General features: G+C 33.1%; 2 protein-coding genes across 5 annotated transcripts in view; both read right to left on the bottom strand.

Moving 5' to 3' along the window:
• The window catches only part of LOC139519863 (sodium- and chloride-dependent neutral and basic amino acid transporter B(0+)-like), a 41670-nt gene extending 30077 nt beyond the window's left edge, over positions 1–11593 (bottom strand). Inside the window, exons 1-5 of one of the 2 annotated variants that reach the window (XR_011663700.1) lie at positions 11265–11489; positions 10152–10169; positions 7645–7783; positions 6484–6615; positions 1573–1719 (exon numbers count right to left, since the gene is read on the bottom strand). Coding sequence is in view for 1 of the 2 variants with exons in the window: in XM_071312137.1 (XP_071168238.1) it covers positions 1573–1719; positions 6484–6615; positions 7645–7783; positions 10152–10169; positions 11265–11351 (523 nt within the window). In the remaining variant the exon portion in view is untranslated. Of the gene's footprint in view, positions 1–1572; positions 1720–6483; positions 6616–7644; positions 7784–10151; positions 10170–11264 lie in introns of both variants that reach the window. The other variant, XM_071312137.1, reaches the window with a different exon arrangement.
• A 4717-nt stretch (positions 11594–16310) lies between these two features.
• Positions 16311–27107, bottom strand: LOC139519864 (uncharacterized). Of its 3 annotated transcripts, none has more exons than XM_071312139.1 (7): positions 26989–27107; positions 24767–24897; positions 24115–24341; positions 23649–23817; positions 21025–21105; positions 19999–20121; positions 16311–16967 (listed from the first exon to the last, which is right to left on the bottom strand). In XM_071312139.1, exons 2-7 carry the CDS (start codon positions 24878–24880, stop codon positions 16368–16370), a joined length of 1314 nt encoding a protein of 437 aa, XP_071168240.1. In that variant the 5' UTR covers positions 24881–24897; positions 26989–27107; the 3' UTR covers positions 16311–16367. The 3 variants fall into 3 exon arrangements, with proteins under 3 accessions (XP_071168240.1, XP_071168241.1, XP_071168239.1); XM_071312140.1 differs by having other exon boundaries at positions 26993–27102; XM_071312138.1 differs by having other exon boundaries at positions 26672–26998.
• Between the last annotated feature and the right edge of the window lie 893 nt (positions 27108–28000).

Genomic DNA, 28000 nt, shown 5'->3' with positions numbered 1-28000 from the left:
TTTCGGCCATTAATCTTAATTGTAGGTCTTGTCTGTTTTGCTAATAGTAGTTTTTACCTTTCTATTATAATCATTATATGTTTTCCTATATAAGCCAAAACCAATAGAATTGGGAAAATCGTTTTAAAAGGTCTATAACTCTGATAAAGGCTCGTTAGACGATTTCAACAATGTTTGCCATATTTGTAGATCTTGTCATGATGATTTTTGCGGTTTTCAATTTACCATATCTAGTATAGTATGTTTTATATTGGGCAAACAAAAGAAGTTAGTAAAACTTGTTATTAAAGGGCAATAACTCTAATAAGGAGTTGGTCTGACAATGTCAACAACTTGACATATTTGTAGGAATTATCTTGCTGATCAAGTTTGATATTTAAAATTTCTCTGTGTCTATTGTTTTCAAGATTATTGGAAAAAATGTTAAAAAAAATGATAGAAATTGCCATTCTAGGACAATAGCTCCTTTCAGAAGTCTTTTGACAGTTTTGTTGCAAATAGAAAATAGGTTGATCTGATCTTTCAGAATATTTCTGCCCCTGTTAGATTTTGTCTATTCTTAGCGGTTTTCAAGATAAAAGACACAATTTGCATTGTGCTCCTATGTTCTTACATTATGGTAGCCATGTCGGCCCTCTTGGTTGGATTGCAGGGTTATCAGATACGTTCTATAAACCAAATAACTAGGGATTATTGTGTTCATGTTTCATACTTCATTCAGAGACTTGTTGGTGTTTATTTATTAATTTAAAGCATACATCAACATGTGTTCATTTGTGATACTACGTCTTTTGATTGAGTTAATCAATCCAATTGATATTTTATAGTGCGTATTTCTATGATTTTACACTATTGTTTCAGATAACGGTGAAGGTTTTGTACCATTTAAACGTTTACACCCGCTGCAATTGTTTGCATCTGTCCTAAGTCAGGAATCTGATGTTCAGTAGTTGTCATTTGTTGATGTGTTTCACGTTTCTCGTTTTTGTTATATAAATTATACCGTTGGTTTTCCCGTTTGAATGGTTTTACACTAATAACTTTTTGGGGCCCTATATTTATAGCTGCTGTTTGATGTGAGCCAAGGCTCCGCGTTGAAGACCATACCTTGACCTATAATGTTTAACTTTTATAAATTGTGACGTGGATGGAGAGTTGTCTCATTGGTACTCATACCACATCTTCCTATATCTATGTAAAACACAATTTGACAAGAATCATGTCATCTTTAAATAAAATATACACGGTAACACCCCAACTAGCAAACAAACAATGAAACGCTTAAACAAAATTCAATGTGAAAGCGAACTACATTTTATGTTTCATAACATTGCGTTACAATATAAGAATAGATATAGAATTTGACTTTGATTCCCTCGAGACAAAAAATTAGAGTTTTTAACTCTTGGACGTTAAAGTAAAGAAATAATCGAAATCGAACCTTTAATTTATGTTAATGGAACCTTTGTCATATATTTTATGTAAATTAGAGTTTGATAAGACAGTCTTTACAGAAATTTGATTTGTATTTAATGTTTTAAATTGTAGACGTTTCTATATACTAGTACTAACATGCTGTTGACCAGCTTTTTCCAATACAAGTTTCCCATGGTAACTCTGAGGTGAAAGAGGCAAACAAGTAGTAAATGGCCCATGCTATAATCATGTTGTAATAAATTGCTACCAACGCAGATACAGCAACCATGCCATAACCAATACCTGAAATCAAAACAGTCTTTTTTCAAAAATAATGATAAGGTTGTAAGCAAACATATCATTGCCAAATCTAAAAAATAAATATACTACATAAATTGAATTTCAACATGTATTAATCTAACCCGAATCTGATAAATTAAAACTGTTCGAACACTTTACTACACTTAAACTAAACCCTCTGCCTGCTGTAAACCATTTTCTTTCCCATCTTTCCAATGTTCGCTGTCTGCTGTCTTCGGTACAAATGACAACTTTAACTAACTCATTGAAGTGTTTAACGGCCTTGACTGGTTTTATAGTCCTCGCAGGGTAGGCTTGTTTGGATAGCGTATATATATATGTTCATGCGTGATGATGGAAAGTTGGAAAGGACGGCCATTTTGGTTTTGGTAAGATCTTTTTGGTATGTTGACTACTAGTAATTTGGTGTTGTTTACTGCCTTCAAAACGGCTGCTTTCAGAGCCAGGTTAGTCAGCTTGGCAGCCCGCTAACCAGGTTAATAAAGTACTGGTCGATGAGTCCTGGGTATAGTCATAACGATGACAGGAAGCATTATCAGGACCAAAGTTGTAAGACAGTGAAAATGCGGTCCATAATATAACACCTAGGATATATACCCTCGGACGTCAGTTGGCAACACCCCCCGTCCCCCCAAAAAAAAATCCATAAAGGATTGTTGAGTGTATGCTGACGCGGGTATTTACGTAGAAATTTTAAAAACGTTTGCTGTACAGCGTTGGATTGGTTTCTGTCATCGAAAGAAGTAAGTCGTTGATCCATCTAGATAGTAGGCAAAGAGCAGCTGACCCAGCACGTCCTTTCAGTTGTAATGACCGAGACGTGACTGTTGGAATGACAAAATTAACTAGTACTGAAAATTCATAAAGATATCAGAAAAAACATGTAAGTATAGAAATATCATAACATTCTCAAGCTGTAAATTCGTAACAGTGTTAAGAAGTAATTTGACATAACTATTCTATCTAATAAATTCTTTGGTTTGCAGTAACCGATACTTTTAAGGTTTTTTTTTATGAATAACGTATACATATGTACAAGATTTAATCGCCAAACGATACATTAATTCTACGTTTCAAAGGAAAGACGTCATAGATACCAGTACTAAATTTTGTATATATATACAGCCCGTAACAGAGAAGTGATCGAATTGATGTTTCTTTACCGTCAAAATTAGCTACGTTATCGACAAACTTGATTGAGTAGTGACCGAACTATTAGTACTTTAACGTTAAAATGATTGACAATGCTGACAAACTTTCTTGTGTTGATAATCAAGTTTAATGCCGATAATATTGAAAATAATTCTAATAATATGAAACAAAATATGTCCATGCACCATTTCGATTGGGCGAAAAGTAGTCATTTCTTCAAAGTCAGAACAGAATAAAAAGATTTATGGAAGGACGTCTTGATAGTATTATTTCCTTTACATTTTTACCCAAAACTGAAAGAAATATACTGGTAAACAATTAAAAAGGTGTTTGATAGGAATGAAGTCCTTTATTTTTTCGGACTGCAATGTGTACCGTATGTGTGATGGATTTGAATTCAATCAATAACTTTGAAATGTTTTCTCCGATATGTATACACAAAAGGGAGGACTGATATTTGTACTTCTGTTAGAATATGTCTTCGTCCGTTTCACATGCCAAATTTTTTTTCTAGTACAGTTTAAACGGGAAAATTTTGTTGAGAATTTTTTTTAATATGACAAAATAACGAGCAAAACTATTTCTTGCAATGGCACACACAGAGAATATTTTTTTAAGTAAAAATCAGTAAAAAAAAATTTCTCCAAAATATACAATGGCCAGGACCTGACAGTTTTTAGCAGTGTACAAATGAAAATCGTCCGGAAAACTGCGCTTGCTGTCATTTTGAGGGATCATGCAACATTTCACCTATTACCCATTTTTTTCATATGACAAAATATTGAGGCAGCAGATTTTTTAAGTCAAAATCAGGGTCAGAATATTGATTTCTAAAAACTATCAGGCCCCTTCCTCCATGAAAATTAAATGGTCCGTGGCAAAAATTTAAAATTCCCACATGTTCAACTTCAATATTTGACCAGATTATATTCTTAACTGTCGGATAATATACCAGGATAACATAGAAAATGTCCTGTATGGGGCGATTCTGTACTCATACTTCACGCGTAGTTGGGTACAAGTGTCCTTGTAGTGAACGCACCCGACTACGCGTGCAGTAAAAAGTGTACTCTTACGTCGGATACCGGGCAGTTTCTTTGTTATATCTGTACTTTATCAAATACATATACATGTTAATATTTACTTAATATTAAATAGGTAAAAAATATTGCTGAAAGCCTGTTCAGGGTTTCTTTCTTGTGTATGATTATATAATTTTTCACATGCCTGAACTCATTGACGATAATGTAAGGTGCTCTATTAGCATGATTAGAACTTGTAAAAATGGATTTTTAGTTCGGGTTTGAAAAAGAAATTTCGCCTTTTCTTGAGCCTGTTTTGTACATTTAGTTTAACAAATATGATCCAATGGAAATTTTCACATGGAACCTTCGGTAAATGGGAAAATGAAAAGATATGGGGTAATTTACAGAGAAACCACACTCCATCCATGAGAAAAACGGAGGGAATTTAAAAATCTAGAGGTCTCCACAAGGCTTTCAACAAGAGTGGAATCTCATTCCCTCTGAAAAGCTCTAAATCGCCCCAACGTGTACATACGTTTGGTCATCAAGAGATTCTGGTTTCTCTTTTTGTGTGTCATAAACATTCAATTCGGATTTGAATTTAATTTATCGAAACATTTCCGTACATTAAATCTTAGGACGGTCAGAACATTTTAAGGACGCAACAGATCGAAGTACAATTTTAAGTAGTACATAGATGTGCAATTATTCAGCTTCCTGTACATGTTCATGAAGTTCTAAATTTTGAATGTTGATTTATTTAAAAAAAAAAACACCACTTTTTTACAATAAAAAATCTCATCAACAATGAAAAAGTTTGACCATGAAAAATCACATATCTAAGAAAAGCAGTCGTTTGATTGATTATAAGAAAGTTTCAGTATATCATGTCAAATTTCTTTAATGTCTGATGGTGAAATAAAAATGGATGTCTCAGAAAGTGGTGAATTCGTTTCCATAAATGGCAGATGAATCGGGCCAACCTTAGTAACTTACAGTAAACAGACTACTGTAACATTGACGCACTCGTCGAACTGTTTAAAAGATTTGTGTTTATGACCAAAAATTTATATACAACTTCATTTATAAATTAATCTGAATTTCATAGCGCGTCGTCACAATAATGAAAGTTATGAAAAAAATCTATAACCAGCAGATCTATACTTCTATAAAGAAAGTATTCTTGTACACAAGGGTATTTATTATAAAATGGTCCTAACTATAGAATAGATAGTTTACCACAGATATCTTAAACGAAAGTTTCGACAATTTTAAACAGAAGAGATTTGAAAATAAATTTAACTTTAAATAAAGTTTTTAACACTGAAATAATTGTAATACCTCAAAGGTGTAAAGAATAAACCAACAATCTCAATCTTTAAAAGTGTCTTCATTGCACTAACCGACGAGTTCATGTTTACAGTAGAAACAGTGGATGTGACTCCAATAAATTCATTATCATTGTAGTCATGAATATTTATTATCGACTCCTTTATCAACTCCTAGGAGTCGATATTAAAAAGTGAACGATGGACAGTGAGTGCGTGAATTTTTCTTGCTACCTGATCGGAAGATATTACGAGACGAGACGTGAATAATCAAAGTTTATTGATTGGTTAGGACAATCCAAACCTAGTAAATGTCCTTCAATCCCGTAGAGTATCGGATTTGTCCTCTCTATTTTAGCAATTAGATTTTGCCTGGTCATTAATCATGCATATTCATGATATTGGTACACAGGTAACTTTTATCTATAAATAATCGAATCTTCTGGAGTTTCGTAGACAACGTTAAACGTCAAACGATATATACTACTTCACGTGTGTGGTAAAATTTGTTGATTGATGCACGTGGCTATTCTAGTAAATGAATTAATCGACTAGCCCTTTTTGAAAGGCTAATGCTTGTCGCTTATATTAAATTGATAAAGATTTTATCGAGGTCGCACCAACTGTTTCTACAGCTAAGATCAGTTACATGTAACATGATCTCGTCGATTAGCACGACGAAGCCATTGTTTATGACAGAACACACATTCTAGTCGATTATGTATTTTTGTTTCCGTCAGTTCGAAAGTATTTGATTATTTCAACTCCTTTGTATTTCATAATATGTGTCATAAACAAAGACATATGTTCGATTGAATAATGATTTCCTCGTAACAAATGATAGAAATTTCGGAGATCCCGTATTTGATCCTTTACCGTTAAAATGAAAATGCCAATGACAGAGGTTGATTATAAAAAATGTTTTACTGTGTTAAAAAAACTTCGACTTAAACAATGAAAACTTACACGTTGGACATGAAATATTTTGTCGATGAAGAAAATTAAATTATATCACTTCTGAAATAAGTTTGTCGATAACGTAACTTATTCTGACGGTAAAGAAATGCGAATTCGATCACTACTCTGTTACGGGCTGTATCATTCACTGTAAGGTATTCAAGATTGAAGGAGAGATTCTTTAAAACAAAAGTTCGCCGATTAGTTGAAAGATTTTATAATAAAAACAATACTCAAATATCTTTCTTGTTTGGATGACTTAAAAACATCACCAATTGACCTACCTGTAAACAGTGGAGCAAATTTCCAACATGTCACTGGCCCACAGCTACTGTACTGTCCAAGTGATAATTCCATAAAAAAGATTGGTATACCAACAATACCCAAGCATATGCAATATGGAATGAAAAAAGCTCCTGAAAAAGTGTAATAATATTCATTTAATTAACTTTTTTCACGTTTTTATTTTATAAACTCTTCCCTTTGTATGCTGTACTTATTTATTCACATTATGTAGTTATCAATACGACTCGATAAAAAAGTAGGGTAACTTTAAGTAAAAGTGGTGGCAGTTGGGTTTTCTATTGTAACTTAACACAAAACTGAGTGGTAGCTGAGTTGCCACCATTTATGTTGTTCGGTTTCATGCAGAGTGTAAGAGTGCACACAAACCAGTGTCAATTGGGTTGCAACCGTTTATGATAATAATGTAAGGTGTTCCCAAGTTAAGTAGTAATCTTACAACAAATCTTCAAATATTAAATTGTAGCACAAATTGGTTTTTTATGGGTACCTTACAAAACAAAGGTTTCACCAAATTTGAACTCGGTTAACGTTAAAAATTGTCTATCAGTTTTTTTTCCAATTTCTACAGATCAACTATTGTGAAATATAATTTAAAGAATATGAGAAGTAAAAAAAAATAAACCGTATCTCACAGTTGAAAGAAACTATTTCAAATATAACGTTAATTAAGTACCCCCTTATGAAACCAAGTTTGAACTATATTCCTTAAGTAGCCAGGGCTTTTAACATTTTGCCAGACAATTTTTATATTTGCAATCGACTTTGATTGTTCGTTGATTTCTGCTAGTTAAGGACGAACCACAGTTTTTCTAAAGATTAATATATATGTGAATAGTTATCAAAGGTACCAGGATTATAATTTAATAAGCCAGACGCGCGTTTCGTCTACAAAAGACTCATCAGTGACGCTCACACTTGCTTTTTCTATTAAAAAGTAATGGTTACTCTGGTAATGGGTATCACTTGCGCAGAAATATTCATATGTATCCAAACAGATGCATTTACGAAATCTTCGAAAAAAAACTTTAAAAATCGATATCTTTCACAAAAACTATGAAAAGTTTTCATATTATCGTAGGACAGCCGTAAAACTAAATATAATATTGATTTTTTTACATATGATTTAATACTGTAGTTACCTCCTCCATTTTTATATGCTAGATATGGAAATCTCCACACATTGCCTAAACCCACTGCATAGCCAAGACATGACAGAAAGAAATCAAATCGTCCAGACCAGTTCCCTCTTTCTTTGTTTTCTTCAACCAGGGAAAAGAACTATAAAAAAGGGCATACCATTATAAGATATCACTTAAAATATAATATTTAATTTAGTATATAATGAATTTTACTGCTATTCCAAACCTCCCGATTGCTTTGGCGCAGCGTTCAAACAAAACATAGTCAAGTCGGTTGTTCGTGTTACAACTGGGGACATTGCTATTGAGAACAATGCACAACTTAGAGCGTTGTCTATAAAGTCCCCAATTAATCAAAGTCTCCTATTCATTATCAGGAAACATAATTTCATATTAAGGGAAAGGGCTGTTTGAATTTTTCCAGAAAACAAGTATAGCTAGAGGAACTTGTACATAAACTGTAAACCTTATGTGAATTATATCAACTGTTCTCTAATACATTCAAAAATGCATTTAAAACTCTACTTTTCACCTTTTCAAGAAGCCTATGGCTATGGAAGCTTTATTATCTTTACACGACCACATTTTTTTCCAGCAGACAGAGCCCCTTTCTGCATTATTTTTGCCCTGCTCATTTCGTTGTACTGCATAATGATAATATTTATAATTCAGAATCAAACTTAGAATCCGACTTATATATACACCTTCAGCATTCACGACATAGCAAACTTTAGAAAATCCCAAATACGTGTTTCCATAGGTACATGTAAGTTTAGTATTGCATGTAGCATCAAAATACAATACCAATCTCCTTTCTTTATAATGTCTGAGGAATATTTAAACTTTAGTTTAGTTTAAACATATTTATTCATCATCAATACAAATATATCATCATACAAAATACACAATAATTTAAACTTTAATGATTGTACACATAGGCAGCTACTCTCTAAATTTATAATTACATACCACTCCCTGGCCTTTAAAATCGATAAATACAGAAATATTCCAAGAGCATACAGATTATGTAAAAGAATATGCGGAGTCCTTCAGATGAGGAATTTCATATCTTTTTTGTATTGTGACATTAACCTATATATATCACTGCTTTCAATTTCTTTGCTTATCTATAAGGCTATGTACCATTATTTCAACACATTAATGATTTTAATAAATTTAAACACATGCGTAACACCATCCCCTTAACGTCTTTGTCATATTGCATGGGGTCTTCATTAATCAGAACTGAGTGAGTCAGACAAGTTTATAATCATGTTTTTTTTTACATAAATTTGTACATTAAACTCTTTCTTAAAATATGTTGCTTGTATTGTATTGTATTGTATCATTGTTTCTCTTTTGCCTTATGTGTGTAATTTCGCAATAACGATATGTTATAGTTATTGACCAAGCAAGTCGGTATATTGGATTTAATCTGCACAGCTCGTGTGAGGGTCACACAAAAAAAGAAATGAGAAACCTTTCGTGTTTCCTATTTTGAAACTACGATGTTTGTACAAGTCGTAATTTTAAGGCAGATGGCGGATTCGGGGTGGGGGGCGAATAGATCGTTCACCCTTGGATTGGACAAAGTATCGAGTTTTAGCATAAAATCGTCAATATTGTTTTTAGTCTCGCTACACCCGGTGATATATTTTTTTTAATTTTGTAGAATAACGCTCCTTTCAAAATTCATGAACCGCCGCTAAAGTTAAAAATAGATTTAAACTGTGCAGTATATCTGAGGTAGTTAATGCACACCTTTGCTGTGCATTATCAAGATTATAGCACAGTAAGAACAAAGAGATTTTACCCATGCCATGTGTTCAAACTTCTCAAACCTCCGGATAAAGAATAACACGGCGTAATGCATAATTAGCCTGGTATCTGATTACTTTTTTTTAATACCTGGTATCTGATTACTTTTTTTAATACCTGGTATCTGATTACTTTTTTTTAATACAACTGGTTTGTCTAGACGATTAACAAAACATCTTTCTAGATTTCATTCTAACATTGTTCTACAGTAATATAATGCCTAAAGATTACCAAGTTATACAGGTTTAAACAAAATGTTAGTATTTATCCAAAATATATGAGATGGGAATTGTTGACCTATAGCAATACCATGTAAGAAGGAAAGCTTTTTTATGTATTTTGGTTACAAATGATTACGAAAAAAACAACCTCGCCAATTGTCAGTAAAAAAAAAGATATATAATCTTGCGGGTATACTTGAAGGTATTTTTAAACTCCTGTTTTCTTATCGTAGGTCATATAGGTTTTAAGAATGATTCTGATAACAAACATGTAATCATTTTTTTTGTCGAAAATTCAAAAAGAAAAATACTTGTTTCTAAAGAAAAACGAAAGGTTATTTGTTCAGTAAAATGATTAAATAATCAATCAAAATCGAAAATAACAGCACAGCAATATTGACAATGCTCGAGGCAATTCAGAATATAGTTTGTCAATTTGGGATTACAAACGAAATTGAATATACTTACACTATCCTGATCTTTTTTCTGAAAGAATAAAACATATTAAATTAACAATGATAGGCTTAATGCGAAGATCTTTTGTTGAGCCTGGAAATTAACTTAAGAAAAAAACAGTTACATATTTCATGACGAGACAATACATCAATTTCAAATCTTTTATTAGAGTTGATATTCGAACATGCATCGTCACCTGATTCCAGCTGGTAGGCACTCTAAGCAGCCAATCAGACTAGCAACCAATTATCCCTCAGCAGTCAATCAAATTAGCAACCCATTCCCCTAAAAGCCAATCAAACTAGCAACCAATTCCCCACAGTAGCCAATCAAACTAGCAACCAATTCCCCACAGTAGCCAATCAAACTAGCAACCAATTCCCCACAGTAGCCAATCAAACAAGCAACCAATTCCCCCAGCAGCCAATCAAACAAGCAACCAATTCCCCACAGCAGCCAATCAAACTAGTACCAATTCCCCACAGCAGCCAATCAAACAAGCAACCAATTCCCCACAGTAGCCAATCAAACTAGCAATCAATTCCCCCCAGCAGTTGTCCATTGATAACGAAATTCGACATTTTCACGTATTGTCATGATTCTCATAAGCCCATGAAAATACGTTTTATATACAAAACTATATAACATAATACCTTATGATGAACCTATATTCACTTATTCTTGTTAACACAAGAATCCATGCTAGTCGCTCACATCGTTGCCTTACTCAAGTTAAAAGTTAAATATTAATGAAATTTATTAATTTTTGAAAGAAAATATAGGTAGTGATTAATTTCCTGCTTATAATCATATTTTTTCTGTTAATAGTATGTGAAGATACGGATTTTTGTTATCGTATCAAGATGAACCTTATTTTCATATTTGGTTTTGACAATGCGGAAGGCAATTTAAAGCCATGTCAAATTTTCATTGAAATATTTGGGTGGAGTTTGTGACAAGGAAATGCGAATTCAAATATACCCAACATATATTTTCGTTTTTTTCTAGCTAGTTATATAATAAATGAAAGGATTTCGCTATCCTATTGAATTGTTCATACAATCAATCATGTATAAAAAGTAACCATGCGCACCTGGCGGCAACTCCTATGATTTAATATCTTACCTTCATAACACATTTCAAAATTTGTTCATTCTGTTTTTCTACCCTAGACAATCGTTGATCCAATGCTTGGACGTCTGGATTCGCCATTTATATCCTACTACTGTTAAAAGCAATATCACAGAGTTGGCAATACGGACGCGAAGTCACTTCATTACAATTTGGGTAAAAAGAAACATGCATCAACTTAAACAGCCTTTCTTTATTAATATCAAAACAAAAAATCGCATGACTTGATACCAACAAAGCATAACAAAATCTTTTTTAAACCAGTCTTTTTTAAAAATTTACCTTTTAATACCCACCATATAGTATCACTTAACGACATAAGATACATATATATGGAAAAAGTAGGACATAAATATTAAATCTCCGCCAATGTAAACAGAAGTAGTTATACAAAATATTACTTTCAAAATAGGTTGTATGATTTAATTCCTCCATGTCATGCTCTATGCACATTTAATTTAATTTTATCGGGAAAGGGTTTACGCCATTATGCTTTACTTAAATGATTGTTTTATCAGCTACAACAAGTTTAAGCTGCCGTCTTTGTTTGGTTTCACTATGAGTATATTTAATTTAGTTATGGCCACGTTGACTAGTTATAAAAGTTTTGGTTGCACACCTAATTTGCACGCCTGCATGGTAAACCATCTAATCTCAACCAGAGTGAGGCGGCGGCGGATTTGCAAATGAGTGTTTTGCAAATTAAAAGTGTCCAGTGTTAGATGGTTAAGCGACAAAAACAAAATTGTTCCAGAATATCACCAATAGTAACCGTTATACCAGAAAATCTCAAACTGACATACGTTATAACATATTAAGCTTAATTAAACAAGTGTGGACACATATCAGTGTGGCTAATATGTTTAGATGTTTGACCGGGTTTTCAGACATTAAAAAGTTCTCTTGTTTTCCCCCATAGGGTTCTAAGTTGTGCACAGTGACAGCCAACCTGTATCAAACACTAAAAATAGCAGCGTCTTTTATATAATATTGAGTTAGGGTTAGGGTTAGGGTTAGACTGACTGTCATAGAGGAGACACTACTTTAAATAGTGCTGACCGTTCATAGATTGAATTAAGTTAGCCATTGCTTTTAATATCAAATCTACATTTTGTACATATTGGCCAACGTACTATAAGTGCTTGATGTACATGTGTATACGATATGAACATTCATGTTACTAAATTTTGTGAATGTGCAAAGTTACATTGGAGGATTTCCTTTAAACATTTTAACTTTGAAATAAATTCTACTTGAATACATTCACATTCTGAATAAAACAGCTTAAAATTGAAAGGCCAAATCTCAGAAAATAACAGAAAAACTACAATAAACATCATCTGAAAAAGTTACATGTATATGTACATGAACATGCATATTGTTATTTTACAGTGGTGAAAGAAGTTCTCCTTCGATCTTCTTTGTCATATTCCTTTCATATTCATTTAAATATATATGCCATGTTGATATATACATGTCCAACACAAATGCCCAAGGTACTTAAAAGACGTTTCGGACGGACGGACGTACGCATTCACGAACAGACTAGGAAACATAATGCCTAAAAATAGGGCATAAAAATACATATTGCAGGTGGTTTTAAAACTCTTTTTTAAACATCTGTGTTGTCTGCTGTAAAAGACTTAATTTGTATGATCATTGACTTGAACATATATTTTTACACAGACATTTTACACAATATATTACTATGTCCTTTAAGCACCTGCCCTTGGTGGCTCCTGTATTTGGATAACTACATATTTATCTTATTTATGTGCTTCAGCCACAAGGAGGACTATAATATAGTAATTCTTTTTTAAGTATTAGTTTATGCTTGTGTTGTAACATGTTTAAATTTTTCAGATTTCTGTGAAGAGGCTTGAGTGTCCTTTAAGCACCAGTCCTTGGTGACTCCAGCATATGAACAACGATACTATTTGCTCATATGCATCAGCCACGAGTAAGGACTTACCTCAACGTTGTTTTTATAATGGATGTGATGCTGCTTCTGGTGCATCTGCATAATCAAATAATCAAATAATCAGATCCAATGACATTGAACAATCAAAGCCGGTAATCAACAGTAGAGCAAAAGAAGTCATGGAAATCTAATCTAGATGTGGTTATTGCTTTGTGTGAGCTTGGTGGTGAATGTGGATGTTAGATGTGTACATTTAACGGTGGGTGTTTGTTGATTGCATTTCTGTATTTCCGGAGAGATCAATCTTTCTTTATTACTTAATGCAGAAAAAAATACATAAAGACAACAAACGTTTCATACTGATGTTAAAATCTCAGAAATATGGATAACTGATTAACAAACAAAAAAGGCGGGAATCGATTGATCTGCAAAAAGAACGAGACGAGTTGCGTCGACAAGTTAACTGTCACATGGTATGCATGTATCATGTCAGGCGAATCAACTATCAGTTAACTGTCACATGCTATGCATAAATCATGTCAGGCGAATCAACTCTCAATCAAGTTAACTGTCACATAACAAATAATTTCAACAGTAAAAACAAATAACAAAACATTGTCCAATTTGCAACAGGAGTGTACGAGTTGTCCTACGCTTCAGACTTGACTGCATGCTGAAATTGACATGGTTGTTTTTGTTACAAAATCATACACATTCAAGTTGAAATCGATAGTTGTCATCGTAGAAATAAACTCATCATAGATACCAGGACTAAATTTTGTATATATACGCCAGACGCGCGTTTCGTCTACAAAAGACTCATCAGTGACTCTCGAGTCCAAAAAAGTTAAAAGGCCAAATAAAGTATGAAGTTGAAGAGCATTGAGGACCAAAATTCCTAAAAGTTTTGCCAAATTCAGCTAAGGTAATCTATGCCTGAGTTAGAAAAGCCTTTGTATTTCAACGACTGCTGTTAATGTGTGTATGTTATCAGAAAATTGGTGTGATTCTTATTGCTCTATAAAAATGTTTGAAAACAAACAGAACGTATAAAAGTAATTGTTAATTCGTAATTGATACGTTATTGGAATGCGAATGCGATACACATTCTGAGGTCATGCAGGTTCATACAATACTCAGTCCGGCAGTGGGCGGATCTTTTAAGCAATAGAACACCCAATTGCAGGATAAATAAAAATAAGAAGCTGTAGTTTGATTTCCAATGAGACAACTGTCTGCCAGAGAGCAAAAGATGTAGAAGTATAGTATAATAGTCTCAGAGTATGCGATTCTTTCGATAAAATATTTTCGATACAAAAAAAAAAATACAAAAAATAAAAGTAGTACTTCTATTGGTTTTTGTTTCATAAAGCAATTTTTTTCAGTCATGTAGCCAAAACCTGTCAATTTTAGTTGATTATAATAATGATAATTCATTTCCTTTATTCAACAGGATACCACATTTAATCCAGACTAGTTACTTTATAAAAGCGGAATCATAAGGACTTGCATGATATTACAACATAGAGTAAATAAATCGATAATATAAATAATAATTCAAGTAATAAACAATTATACTGTTATACTGCTATAAGAATTGAACAAAACTATTTTCAGTCTACAATTTTAAAATGTTCAATTGGGTAAACATATTTTTCAATACATTATTACCAGATATCAACAAGAAGCATTTATAGAATTCAATTCCTGGTTTTGAACAAAAAGCATATTACCAGTACTTTGTCTGCCGATCTGGGTTTGGGCCATCTTCAGGTTTTTATAAGTTGGCGATCTGTATAGAAATTATCCTTTATTAAATTGTTATACCTAAAGTACCAACGTACACACGAAGGTGTGGTTTTGTTTACACAAGTATTCCACATTCCAAACTAAAAGACAAATTGAAAGAGTTGGTATTGCTTTGTTTCATTAAAAAAGAATGGCCAACGTAGATCAAGTATCTTGTCTTAGGGAAGGATAAATCCAACTTTGTAAAGGATCACTTTGTTTCAAACAAAAAAATTCTCTGAAACTGACATTATCAAGATGCTTGATTTCTTGATTGACAACATATGTGTTACGTTCGGAGGACGTGTTTTTCAACAGACTGTCGGCACTCCAATGGGAACAAATTATGCCCCTCTTCTTGCAGACTTGTTTCTTTATTATTATGAGGCTGACTTCATACAGGAGAACTTCTTAGGAAGTAAGATAAGAAGTTAGCAATATATATCCTTTAACTCTACTTTCCTCTATATAGATGATGATCTTTCACTAAATAATTCAAAATTTGGTGACGATGTTGAACGCATCTATCCCATCGAACTTGAGATAAATGATACAACAGATACAGTTAAGTCGGCCTCATATCTTGACTTACCTCTAGAAATTGACAATTACGGTCGATTGAAAACAAGACTTTACGCGACAAAAGAGATGATTTCAACTTTCCAATTGTGAACTTAAGTAGCAACATTCCAGCAGCACCTGCATACGGGGAATAAATATCTCCCAATTGAAGTGATATTCCCGTGCTTGCATTTACTATCATGATTTTCTTGATAGCGGGTTGCTGCTCACAAGGAAGCTTTTTTTTAAACCAAGAGTTCCAAATGGTAAAGTTGAAATCATCCCTGCGTAAAATTTACGGATGCCATCACGAGTTGGTTGACCGTTATGGAATAACAGTTTCACAAATGATATCGGATATGTTCCTTACGTCGTAACTACAATCCCCTTCCCTTCATAAATGTGACCTACCGAATTAGACTATTCACCGGATTTGTTCTAACATGAGCAACACGACGGGTGCCACACGTGGGCCAGGATCTGCTTACCCTTCCGGAGCACCTTAGATCACCCCTGGTTCTTGGTGGGGTTCGTGTTGCTTATTCTTTGGTTTTCTAAGTTGTCAGGTGTTTATTGTTTGTCTGTTTGTCTTTTTCATTTTTAGCCACGGGGTTGTCAGTTTATTTCGATTATGAGTTTGACTGTCCCTTTGGTATCTTTCGTCCCTCTGTTAGTTGATTGAAGTGAAGACTGACAAACTGTGATAATTGCCCTTGTTCAGGTGATCAATATTTTATTTTATTGAGATCAATATTTTAATACTGAATATGTTTTACGACAAGAGCTATATCAACTTTATTGTGAACAAGAAATGAATAGAAGTTTGATTAATTTCCAGACTTAATGGTGTCTGGTTTCCATGTTGCGGTTAAGATTTCTTTGTCTGTTTTTCTCGGAGTTGAGGGATAAGTGATTATAGGTGTTTCTTTCGGATTTTCACCTCTTGGAGTATGAGCCGACGCAGGAGTTTGTGGAAGATCTATTGATGGAGAAGGTGCGTTTGGATCATTGTTGAATTCTTGTGATCCCCATGGAGTTCCTTTCAAAGCAGGGTTGTTACTGTCAACCCGTTTCACTGGAACGTTTCTTGTTGTCGTGACCGGTGTTTTCAGACTTCTCAGTGACAAAGGAGAAATAGCACTATCTAATGGTTGAGCCACACCTTTCACAACAACTGGGCCGTTCTCGTGAAGTACTAACGGAGGCCACACTAAAAAGTCATATTTATCGCCTGATTTTGTATATGGACGGAATAAATCTGAATCAAAGTCCGCTTTTCTGATAATTTTTGACAATAGGAACATGGGAGGATCTTGTAACGTCATATACCACGTGACAGCTATACATCTTTCAGCATACCTTACCACATGCTCGTTTCTATATTCTTTGCCTTCGAAGAAAGTTGGTAAAATGACATCTGAAAAAGACTAATAATACTCAACTACTTAAATAAATATCAAAAACGACAATGAAACTAACAACGCACATAATTGTATTCAAATGTGTTTAGTATCCTTTTAATAATGCCTCAATTTAAATCTTTTTGTACGTCTTACAGGTAGCAGGGCTTAAAAATCATCTTTACGTGGTCAATTTTTATTATTCCTTACGTTTGTATACGAAACGCAATGAATAACTAAAAGAATCTCAATGAACTGTTCAACATGGCTTAACTCACAGGATCTTTGGTCATTGTTAAATCCTCTTTTTTATAAATTAAAATTTCTTATACATTATTTATTCGATCTTAAAAGAAAATTAGCATGAACAAGAGAAAGGGCAAACTAATTCAATGAAAATACATTGAAAACAGTTTTGTTTCTTCTTTCTGAATTGATGATTTTAACACTTATAAAACAAAGGTCCATTTAAAAAAATACCTGTTGTTTTTCTTGCGGGCGAAAAGATAAAACGCTTCAAACCGATTCTAACGAAGGCATGCCAAGATCACAGATATACTAAGATTCAATGAATATGTAAAGATAAGATTTGGGTTTAGAATATGAGCTGTGTGTTGATGCAAAAAAAAGGGGGGGTTATAACCTTTATGGTCCTATCCGCTTATATCTAAAGGAGGGGCGATATATACCAAAGGTACAGTAAAGCACATAGATCGAAAATAAATTGACAACGCCATGGCTAAAAAAGAAAAAGACACACCGAGACAAAAAATAATACACAAGACACAACATAGAAAACTTCAGACTAAGCAACGAGTATAATACTCATATGGTCGGACCATTTGGGAAAAGTCATGACCACGCAAACACGTACGTATGCTCTGAGTTCACATATATGATCCAGAACATGAATGAAATAGTCTTATTTTGAATCTGCAGATGTGTGCATCCTCAGTCTGATTATACAAGGCATAGGGGCAAGGTAACAAACTAAAATCTATAAAGTATAGGTAGTATCCATGGCTACCTATTACCTCAGTCACACCACATAATATAGACGTTACGTTAAAATCTGCAATCAGCCTTATATTGTACAAATAACAGGGTTGAGTTCAATATCGTAGCAGCTACGTAGCGGCTACGTATCGGCTACGTAGCTGCTATCAATTTCTAATAACTAGTCTATAGCTACTCGTTCAATAGTCAAAATCTACGCAGCACTACGTCACCAGCTATGATATTGAACACGATCCAGTTATACAAATAAATGTTTGCTTTAATTTTTGGTAAGTGCGTTTGTATAGCTGTATGAAAGTTGTGTCTTGATATTGTTTCAGTTTCGTTTCAAACGCATCCCATGCAAGTTTCAAATTTTTCACCCAAACAAAATGGATAATTATAAAGAATCTGTTCATCTTTTGTTCAACGTATAATGACAGTAATACGAGTAGGTGTGCAGTTAAATACTTAAAAGTGAACAGTTTTCTCAGCCCGAGTTTTCAACAACAAACCAGTGAACTATATTTTTCGCCTTTGGCACTACTAATTTGAAGTAGTATCTTTAAGAACATTAAATCCATTAATACCTAAAACTATTTAAACACCATTTGTTGAATAATAATATTTATTATTATAACAAGTATTATTTAGTAGACATGAATGAATTAAGCAACAAAACTATAAAGAAGATTTAAGTTTAATAAATCTAGCGTACATTGCTGTTTTTCATGTAACAATAACGCAATGTAACCGTAGCCTCAATAATTATTGTTACACTCGTAATTAATCGGTTCCTTACCCAACTTTGCATTCCGGCAATTAGTCTCCAATGTAACAATAATATTTTAATATATTAAAGTCTCCTGTTACCCGCTTTGACGTTGAGCGGTAAGACGGATATTTCTTTCCGTGGTTAAATAGGGCCGTGTTCAAACGTAGATTTTGACTATTGAACGTGTAGCTATATACTAGTTGCTACATAGATATTTATAGCAGCTACATAGCCGCTACGATATTGAACTCAACCCTTATTCATTTTGGGGTCCTCTTCGCGGTCCGCGTTTCAACTATATTTCTTTGAAAAATCAAAAGAAATGATTTCGATTTGAACAGATAACCTCAAGTACCGGGTGTAAATTGTAGGATAAAACAGTATATGTACAATGTCGGAAAATATAAAATTTATTTGTATTCGCTACGAAACAGAAGAAAAGTTCGGCACAGCCTCGCTTTTCATCATGTTTCTAAAAACTCGTACAAATAAATTTCATATTTTCCGACAATGTACATATATTGTATATTTATAAGGTCAAATAGGCGTGATAAGTTAAAGTACATGTATACGCAAAGACTAAATCTCAGCCAGTTTGTGCATTGATACCGGAACGAAAACTCCCCAAATGTGAATTCGAGCTTATGCTGAGCTTTAGTCTATACCAATAGAAATCATTAATCAGAAACCGAAATACATATAATTTGAAACATTCGTACGATTTCAACCTTGTCATTTCGCTTTGAGATGACGATATAATTTAATCTACACGGATGGCCTGCTTCAAATGATCCCGACAGCATCAATTTGCGTGTTATACACCATTTTATGAAATTTATATATAACACAAGTTTCAACGTGAAAGACAATCGCGGAATCGAAATAAAACGGAATTTCGGAAACAATTGTAATTTTTCAAAAATGTTTCATATTAAGGTACATCGGTAATTAATTTTTTTTTAGAAAAAAAAGAGCCTGTGGTTTGAAAGGATGTGATGATTGACCCTTAATATAGATTAAAGCAGAAATGGTTAAACTAATGATTTGATTTGAACAAAAATCAGAAAATTGAATAGCGGTTAGACAACTACAGGCCATGCAGAAGAATTGTGAAAGCCTGTTTGAATTTTGTTAATTCAACCGTTAGTTACGGATTAATAATGTGACTTTCACCACGCAGACGACAAAATGATCCTCTAAGACGCTACAGCTGGGCGCTGTCTTGCGACACATAAGTTATATATTATGAATCGTCCTTCGGTGAACACAAATACGAGAAACATTTACCTTCTGCAAATTAGGAACACATTCTGTTGAAGAAGATTTTCTGTAAGTTTTTGTTAGTTCTGCCAATTTACCGGAAACATCTACTCCATTTTCAAGCATTTGAACCCGTTTGTTCTCAGTCCACTGATGAAATAAATAAAATTTATATAAATGGTAATCATAAAAATGGTAACATATGGAATAACGTTACAGTTACCAAAAAAACCGGCTCTAACTTTTATGTTTTTATGATATATGTATATTTTGTCGAATGAGCTGTAAGTTACCCGAAGTACCTTACTTTGGATTTGTTTCTCAGTTGACAACTCGTCAACCTTAACCTGGTCTGACCAAGCCCGGTTAGTAAAAAAAGGAGCAAATAAAGATGATCAATTTAATCAATCAGTTGCAAGTTCTAAAGTGGAATATTTGTATTACAATATTGGTTTACCGTTATCTCTTTTAGATAATAATTTGTCCATTCATTTGAGTACTTATGTCTAGAAGAATAATTTCGTTTGGTACTGTACGTATTTATCGTTTTGTTACTGTACGTTTTCTTCTGGTTACTCTACGCATTTATCGTTTTGTTACTGTATTTTTGTTACTGTACGTTTTTATCGTTTGGTTACTGTACGTATTTATCGTTTGGTTACTGTACGTACTTATCGGTTTGTTACTTTACGTATACATTTATCGTTTTGTTACTGTACGTATTTATCATTTTGTTACTGTACTTTGTTACTGTACGTTTTTATCGTTTGGTTACTGTATGTATTTATCGTTTGGTTACTGTACTTATTTATCGTTTTGTTACTGTACGTTTTTGTCGTTTGGTTACTGTACGTATTCATCGTTTTGTTACTGTACGTATTTATCGTTTTGTTACTGTACGTATTTATCGTTTTGTAACTGTACGTATTTATCGTTTTGTTACTGTACGTATTTATCGTTTTGTTACTGTACGTATTTATCGTTCTGTTACTGTACTGTACGTATTTATCGTTTTGTTACTGTTCTTATTTATCAACATGAATATTATCTTACCGTTGAAAGCGGGCAGCTTATTTCCCCACCAAGGTTCAACAACTGAGTTTTGGCTATATCTTCACAAAACACATAGGCTCCCTTTAAAAGAAAAGGCAAAACACGCAATGATACCACATCTAGATTGAAAAACACCTTTTCGGGTCAAACAGTCAACGGAGTGAAGACGACTCAAGGTAAAAATTTTACGTGCTCGTTAACCAAGAGGTTTAGTGGAATAATTAAGCATTTGCAGGTACAATACTGATATCGGTAACAGGATAGACTTTTACATATGATATATCAGAAACGTACGTTCCTGTTACCAATGAAATAAAGAGAAAAGTAAACTAACTTATGATGGATTTACTTAATGTTGGGTTTATTTGAAAGGGTGAAAAAATTCCGAACAATATAAATTGCTATCTTAGACTTGCATTACTGGTGGTAATTTTTACGACTTTTGAAAACCAATTTTTCAGAACAACCTGGAAAATTGGAAAACAATCTATTATTTAAGGTAGATGGGGTGTCTAAATTATAATCCATAGAATCTTTTAATAATTTGCCAAAATGTAGTTCATATCCTGCTTGTTTAAAAACATTAATAAAAAAATGGGTCACCGGACTTATTTCCACGCTACAGGTTGTTCAAAATTGTCAAGATTTTGTATAGATTATGCATGGAAAACCCATTTTTCCGCCATAAAGCGCAAATCACACCATAGAATTTTGAGATAAAATATGAGAAGATAGCTTCAATATTATGCTTTCAGATAAGAAAAAGAAGAAATGGGGTCACCGTACTCGTTTTCTTGCTACATGTAAAAATGGGTAAATTCCTAACACATTCTATTGTAAAAGTAACACTATCTGGATTATCTGCCCTTGTATTTGAGTTGCATCCCCTTAATTGACAAAGTTGGAAAAAAATGAATCAAACAAAAGAATTCTTATTTTTGTAAAATACAATCATAAATATGATCAAACATGGCATTTGCTATATTATAATGAAAATTCTTACACATGAATTACCTACTACTATAAAAATTTGCACATTTCATCAAAGATCTAGACCTTGTTTTCTAGTATTTCAACATCCAAGATGGAGGAAGACACCCTATCTACCTTAACAGAATGAATATCTATAGAAGTTTATTCTCTTGAAAACCATCTAATTGGCTACGTAAAACAAGCTTAACATTTAATCTAAAACTTTTTTTAATACCCCAAAATTTCTTTTGAAAATGGTAACAGGAAAGACAAAATATTGTACCACCGATCAAAAAAGGTTTCAAGATATTCTTGTATGACATCATTAAGATTGCATCTTTTAATATGTTGTTCTTAAAGTACTGTTTGTTTTGATTTGCTCATGTAGAGGGTTGTTTGAATGAGTAACTTTTAATAATTTTTTCAATTTCAAAATTCGACATTTTTTGAGAATGACCCATATGACGTGATATTTCGCTATTATATATATAAATTATAAACGAATGGATTAATGTCATAGTAGGTTCTGGTAGTGTTAGATGTGAATCTAAACAGCATTTAACCTAACTAAAACATTTCCACAAATTTTCCAGGGCTATTTGTTCATTGGCGTTTGAAAATATCTCAAAACACTTCTACGACAACGAAATTTCTATGCTATTTGAATCAACCTATCTCATGTCAGTCAAAATTGATTATTTCAAAGAAAGACTAAATGCACGCATTACTTCTTCATTATAATCAGTAGAGGTCAATTGATTGATTGTTGGTATTTTAACCCATTCTAAACAATATCAACAATATTTAGGGAGGCGGGGCAGCCGGGTTTCGTTGATGGAGGAAACCAGATTCCCACGAGAAAACCACCGCTTATAAATTTTAAAATTATGAAGAAACCCAGGTTTCAGCTTCCTCATGCAAAGTTGACTGTATATGAGTTAGGTCCTTTCTTGGTCATTTATCTCTCCGACTGTTTCCCCATTTTTATATAAACAAGTCGTTGGTTTGACTAGTTGAGTGTTTGTCATTTTCGGAATCGGTGTTGTTAGTAGATTTTTTATTGTCTCTGTTAGATTTATTGACAAGTTTTCGCTAGTCTCGGGGCGGTTTGGAGCCTGATATTTTGTGTAGGCAAATGAATTATCTACTTTCAAAAAGATATAAGAAGATGTGGTATGAGTGCCAAATGAGACAACTCTCCATCCAAGACCGTATGCAAGCCTCTAGCCGTTTTTGGTTTTATTTCGATAGGTCGATGTCTCATTGATGTATTGCGAAGAATTTCTTTCATATCACATTGTTATCATGTGAAGTCAGTTCAATTCAGTGCATTTTTAATACTATTAATTTCGATCGTAACATGTAAGATTGTTTTTTGAACAAGCCGCTGGTCACTGAAATTTAATCTCAATAAACTGTTAAAACAAAAACATGTTTCGCCTGTGTAACTTGAAAACTATATGCAAAAATTTCAAATTCAATAACTGATAATGGTACTTATACAAATGCCAACATGCCAGGAGTTGAACTAGTCTTATCACGAACTTTATCAATTGAAGACAGAAGAAAAAGCGCGTCTAGCCTTACCTCCGAGCATTCATCGCAGCGAGACAATCATATACTTTTGAGAATATTAAAAAGTTGGCATATACCCTGATTATTCTCTGTAGTATTTCCAATATCTTGTCTTCTCGTAGGTTCATTATGTTATCTAAGTATTGATAAGCCTCCATCCATTGGTTGTCATACAACTGCGAGTACATTTCTCCAACTTTTAATGCTCGATTTGGGTCATTCAAATCGGCAAATTTAGATTGTTCACTGAAAAACAAAATCACAAATATAGACATTGGAAATCATATCATATCATCTTATTTTCCGATTCATATTGAAAAAGCTTGTTTACAGAAACAGTTTCAATTATCTTGTCAAAAGTAAGGCATACTATACATATATATTTGTAGAACAAAAATTGGTTGTCATTGTTTCAAAATTAATTTGATTAGAGTCCGTTGATATCTATTTGATTTTTTTTATGTAAAGACAGTAATAGATCGGCATACTTCGTCATAGACTAAAATATCTTGAATGAAACACTACTAGGGAAAACTAACAAACCTGTGTATGTTTTGCTCAATTTGACGACGTCTAATTTGCTCTTGTAAATCAACACACATTTGTGACTTAAGATTCAGTTCTGTCTGAAGCTGTCTTATTTCTGATAAAAGATCATGGTGTGATGTTATAGGCTCCTGACAGTTGGGACACGCGTTTTGCCCATCTGTTATTTTCAGAGATTTTGCCGACGAACCATGTTTTAGCCTTTCGCCGTTTTGTGCTGAAAGCTATGAAAAAAAGAAATATAAAAGAAAAAATTTACTTTATCCTTGTTGTATGGTATAGAGCAGGTCAAAATGTGAGTATGTTCTAAGAACTTGGAAAGCCTTACCAATATTTAATACAATGCAGTCAAGAAAAGAACATGATACTGCATCCATTGTCTGACAATACTTTTGATGACTTACAGTCCATATTCAGTAATTTTGGTATAGATTTATCGAAACAAGCTCACTGTTAAAAACTTCTCCTTTGTTCTCCTCATTATGGAGGAATTTCGTGTTGAAAAGTCTAAAAATTTAAAACAAAAAGTGTACGAATATTACTATTAAATTTAATGAAAATATTTAATGCGTATACATATGTGCAAAAAATTTCCGAATAATATGAAAACCTAAAATCTGATCTGTTCTATATATCACAAAAATCTCACCCTTAATTTTGTGTATTCCTGTTTGGCCTCTGCAATTAAATCCTTTGTTATCGGGGCATTTTCTGTCAGTGCTTTAAACAAATGGTCGAGTTTATTGGTCATCAAGCCGGACATAGTGGTTTTTCAATACACTGTGAGAGAAAAAGCAGCAAAGTCATGTAAAATTTTCAGGGATAATAGAGATTGAAGTTACTACCGCCACCATGAAAATGAGTACTAGTAAATATGTTTAATTGCCTGATAATCGAGATAAGGTTTAAAATAATAAACCTTAATTCAAACTTGAAAATAACAGACAAAACAGACACTACATTTGCACTTATAAATGCCCCACATAAAATTTAACAAATTCAATAAGTAAAAAAATCAAAGAAAAACCTTCCTGGATATTGTTATACATGTGGATGCAGCCAATGCATTACATCGATATAGAAAACAACAATTGCACATACGATACAAATTATAAAATACAGTGATGAGAGAGGCAAATTTAAACAAATAATTACATTAGATGTATGTTTCATTATAATATTTTATTCTGATTGGCTAACTGCACATCACGTGTTATTCCGTAAGTAGTTGCATTGCTCAATACAACTTTTCATTCATGATAACACGTGCTCCAACAATAAAGTGCACAGGTGAATTAAATAATAAAATATGTAAAATTCGTGTTTTCATGATCATAGCTAAAAAATGTAATTATAAGTATTGAATGCTTCTTTTTGTAACTTTATGGGGTTGTAAAAGCGTTGACCGTGCGTACATTTGTAGAATGAAGCGCTTCCGCGCTTCATACAAAATGTACTTCGGTCAACGCTTTTACACCCCAATAAATTTACAAAAAGAAGCATTCAATTCTTAAATAACATAAGAAAAAAACATTTGATAATCATACATAGTGTTTTAAGAACATTTACGTTCAGTCTGTTTTGATTTATTCTATTCGTTCTTTTGGAATACTTGGTAATAGGTCCGAGAACACAATTATTTCGTAGTGCATTTCTTTTAGAACATAAATGAAAATAAAAAAAATCCCACCTGCGCTTTCTCAAAGAAACTTTTACAGTGTGTTGTACTACTTTTGGGACAAATCATATCAAAATTATAGAAAACTTCATCGGCTCTAACTCAAAATATGGACAATTTTATGTTTAGGGCGTCTTGAAATCTTTTGACAGCTTCCGAAGTGCTAATTTTCAACCTTTTTCAGCTGGACCAAATCACTACTTTCCTTTAAAATTCTGGACCCAAATTTTTTTACAGTGTAATTTCACCCCCCTACTTGCAATTTGAGGCATTAAACATGGAGAAATAAATTTGGAAGGGGTATAAATTAATGGCAAGTAACCCACTGTCAACACTAGGGACTATATTTGTGGTCTCGGACCAATACTCATCAACTTGTCTATCAGTCCTTACGCGTATACTTACAATGTAAGTAGTAGTTCCCTTCCTATATGTTGGCCTCTAATATTATATGAGAAGTGACCTGTATTTATTGTGTAAATTAAAAAATCTAACACTTATAAATCAAAGATGTTAAAGTATTTTTTTAATACTAAGTTCGTTCGAAAGATATTATAATTGATTTGCTTTTCTAAATGTTTCAATATCGTCAAACCATTTATGGATAAACTAGTTTAAAAGTCTCTATCTGGTATTGGCTTTGTTTTTTGGGCGTGTGGAGCATTAAATATATAAGTTCGTATAAAATCGAAAAAGAAAAAAGAAAACGACATCAACCTCTATTGCTTTTTGTATTTTATTAATTCAATTGTAAAGTAATATTTTTTTTCAACAGAATATGTGAAGTAGCATTTTTTTTATATGACATTGTTCTGAAAAAATAAATTTGCATTGATCAGCAGTAGGAAATGAAAAAATAAACATGATTTTACTTACATATGAAACAGGTTTATGATCCAACATCAATAAATATATTCACATTTTGATCGTTGAAAGTTAACGCTTGTGAACTTTTTAAATCCAATTTATCTGTTTCTGTTGTGTTCGAATTTATATATGTATGAATAAAATTTGTTTAAATATTCTCCGTAACATCGAGCAAGCACAATAGCCGAAATATTATCGTTTTTGAAACGGTGTAATATTTTGAATGGCACTTTGAAATTTTTTAAATTTTGATTAAAAGTTAAAGTATTTCAATTCAAATATATAATATAAAGCAGTATTTACCAATGTATACAAAATTTTCCTACCTACAAGTATACGATGATAAGTCATTGCACTTTATTATAAAGTTGAGAGATTTATTTCATTGTGATATGCCTTCTTCGCATGTAAACAAGATCTGTGGCCTGCATTGTCGTGCTACTTATTGCACCCAAATTGTCGTCACACCGAAATGTTCTGCATATGCTTTTCTTCTTTCTTCTTTTTCATAACTATTTACAATTCAGGCGCGGATCCAGAGGGGGGGTTCAGGGGGTTGGAACCCCCCCCTTTTTTTTGGACGATCAATGCATTTGAATGGGGACATGTAATTGGAACCCCCCCTTTGTCCTGGGTTAGGAACCCCCCCCCTTTTTAAAATGGCTGGATCCGCCCCTGCAATTTTACCCCGTGAACATATGTATATTTCGTTATTGATTTTGACGTTGGTGAAATAAGAACAGACCAAAAGGAGAACCGTTGAGGGGCGTAGCTGACCTAAAATAAAGTGCAAGCATAAGTCTTGACCTTTTTTGGCAGAAAATGATAATTTTTCGGTCATTTCAAGGTATGCCGTGCTTTATGAGATTCACAATACTCCTCATTAACATGTTTATTTTCAAATATAAAATGAATTTTATAAAACGGGAAGATCAGTCGACAAGTCAACCGAAGCGTTTATCAATAGAAGGACAACCAATGGACACATGACCAACCCCGAGAACAGATAAGACATACAAGAACAAACCAAAACATTCAATATTGTAAACTAAATACAGATAAAAAAAAAGACCCCTAAAAAAATGCGGCAACCTCCAGTGCTCCAGAAGGGTAAGCAGGTCCTGCATCTTGCTGCAAGTCACCTGACCGTAGCGTTTCTCACTAACATCATTTTTGAATCAAAAGAGAGGTTTCTATGACACAGCAGAAGGTCATTTGGGACTTGGGTAAATTAATAGTCTTTTGAACGAACGGACAATGGGAATACGAAATCAAAAGGCGACTTTTAAGTATTATTATAAATCTAAGTTGTTTTGAAGGTTATTGTATTGAGCCTGC

This window comes from Mytilus edulis, chromosome 4, assembly GCF_963676685.1.
Source record: "Mytilus edulis chromosome 4, xbMytEdul2.2, whole genome shotgun sequence".
Taxonomy (NCBI): domain Eukaryota; kingdom Metazoa; phylum Mollusca; class Bivalvia; order Mytilida; family Mytilidae; genus Mytilus; species Mytilus edulis.
This window is presented reverse-complemented; position numbering and strand designations above follow the sequence as displayed.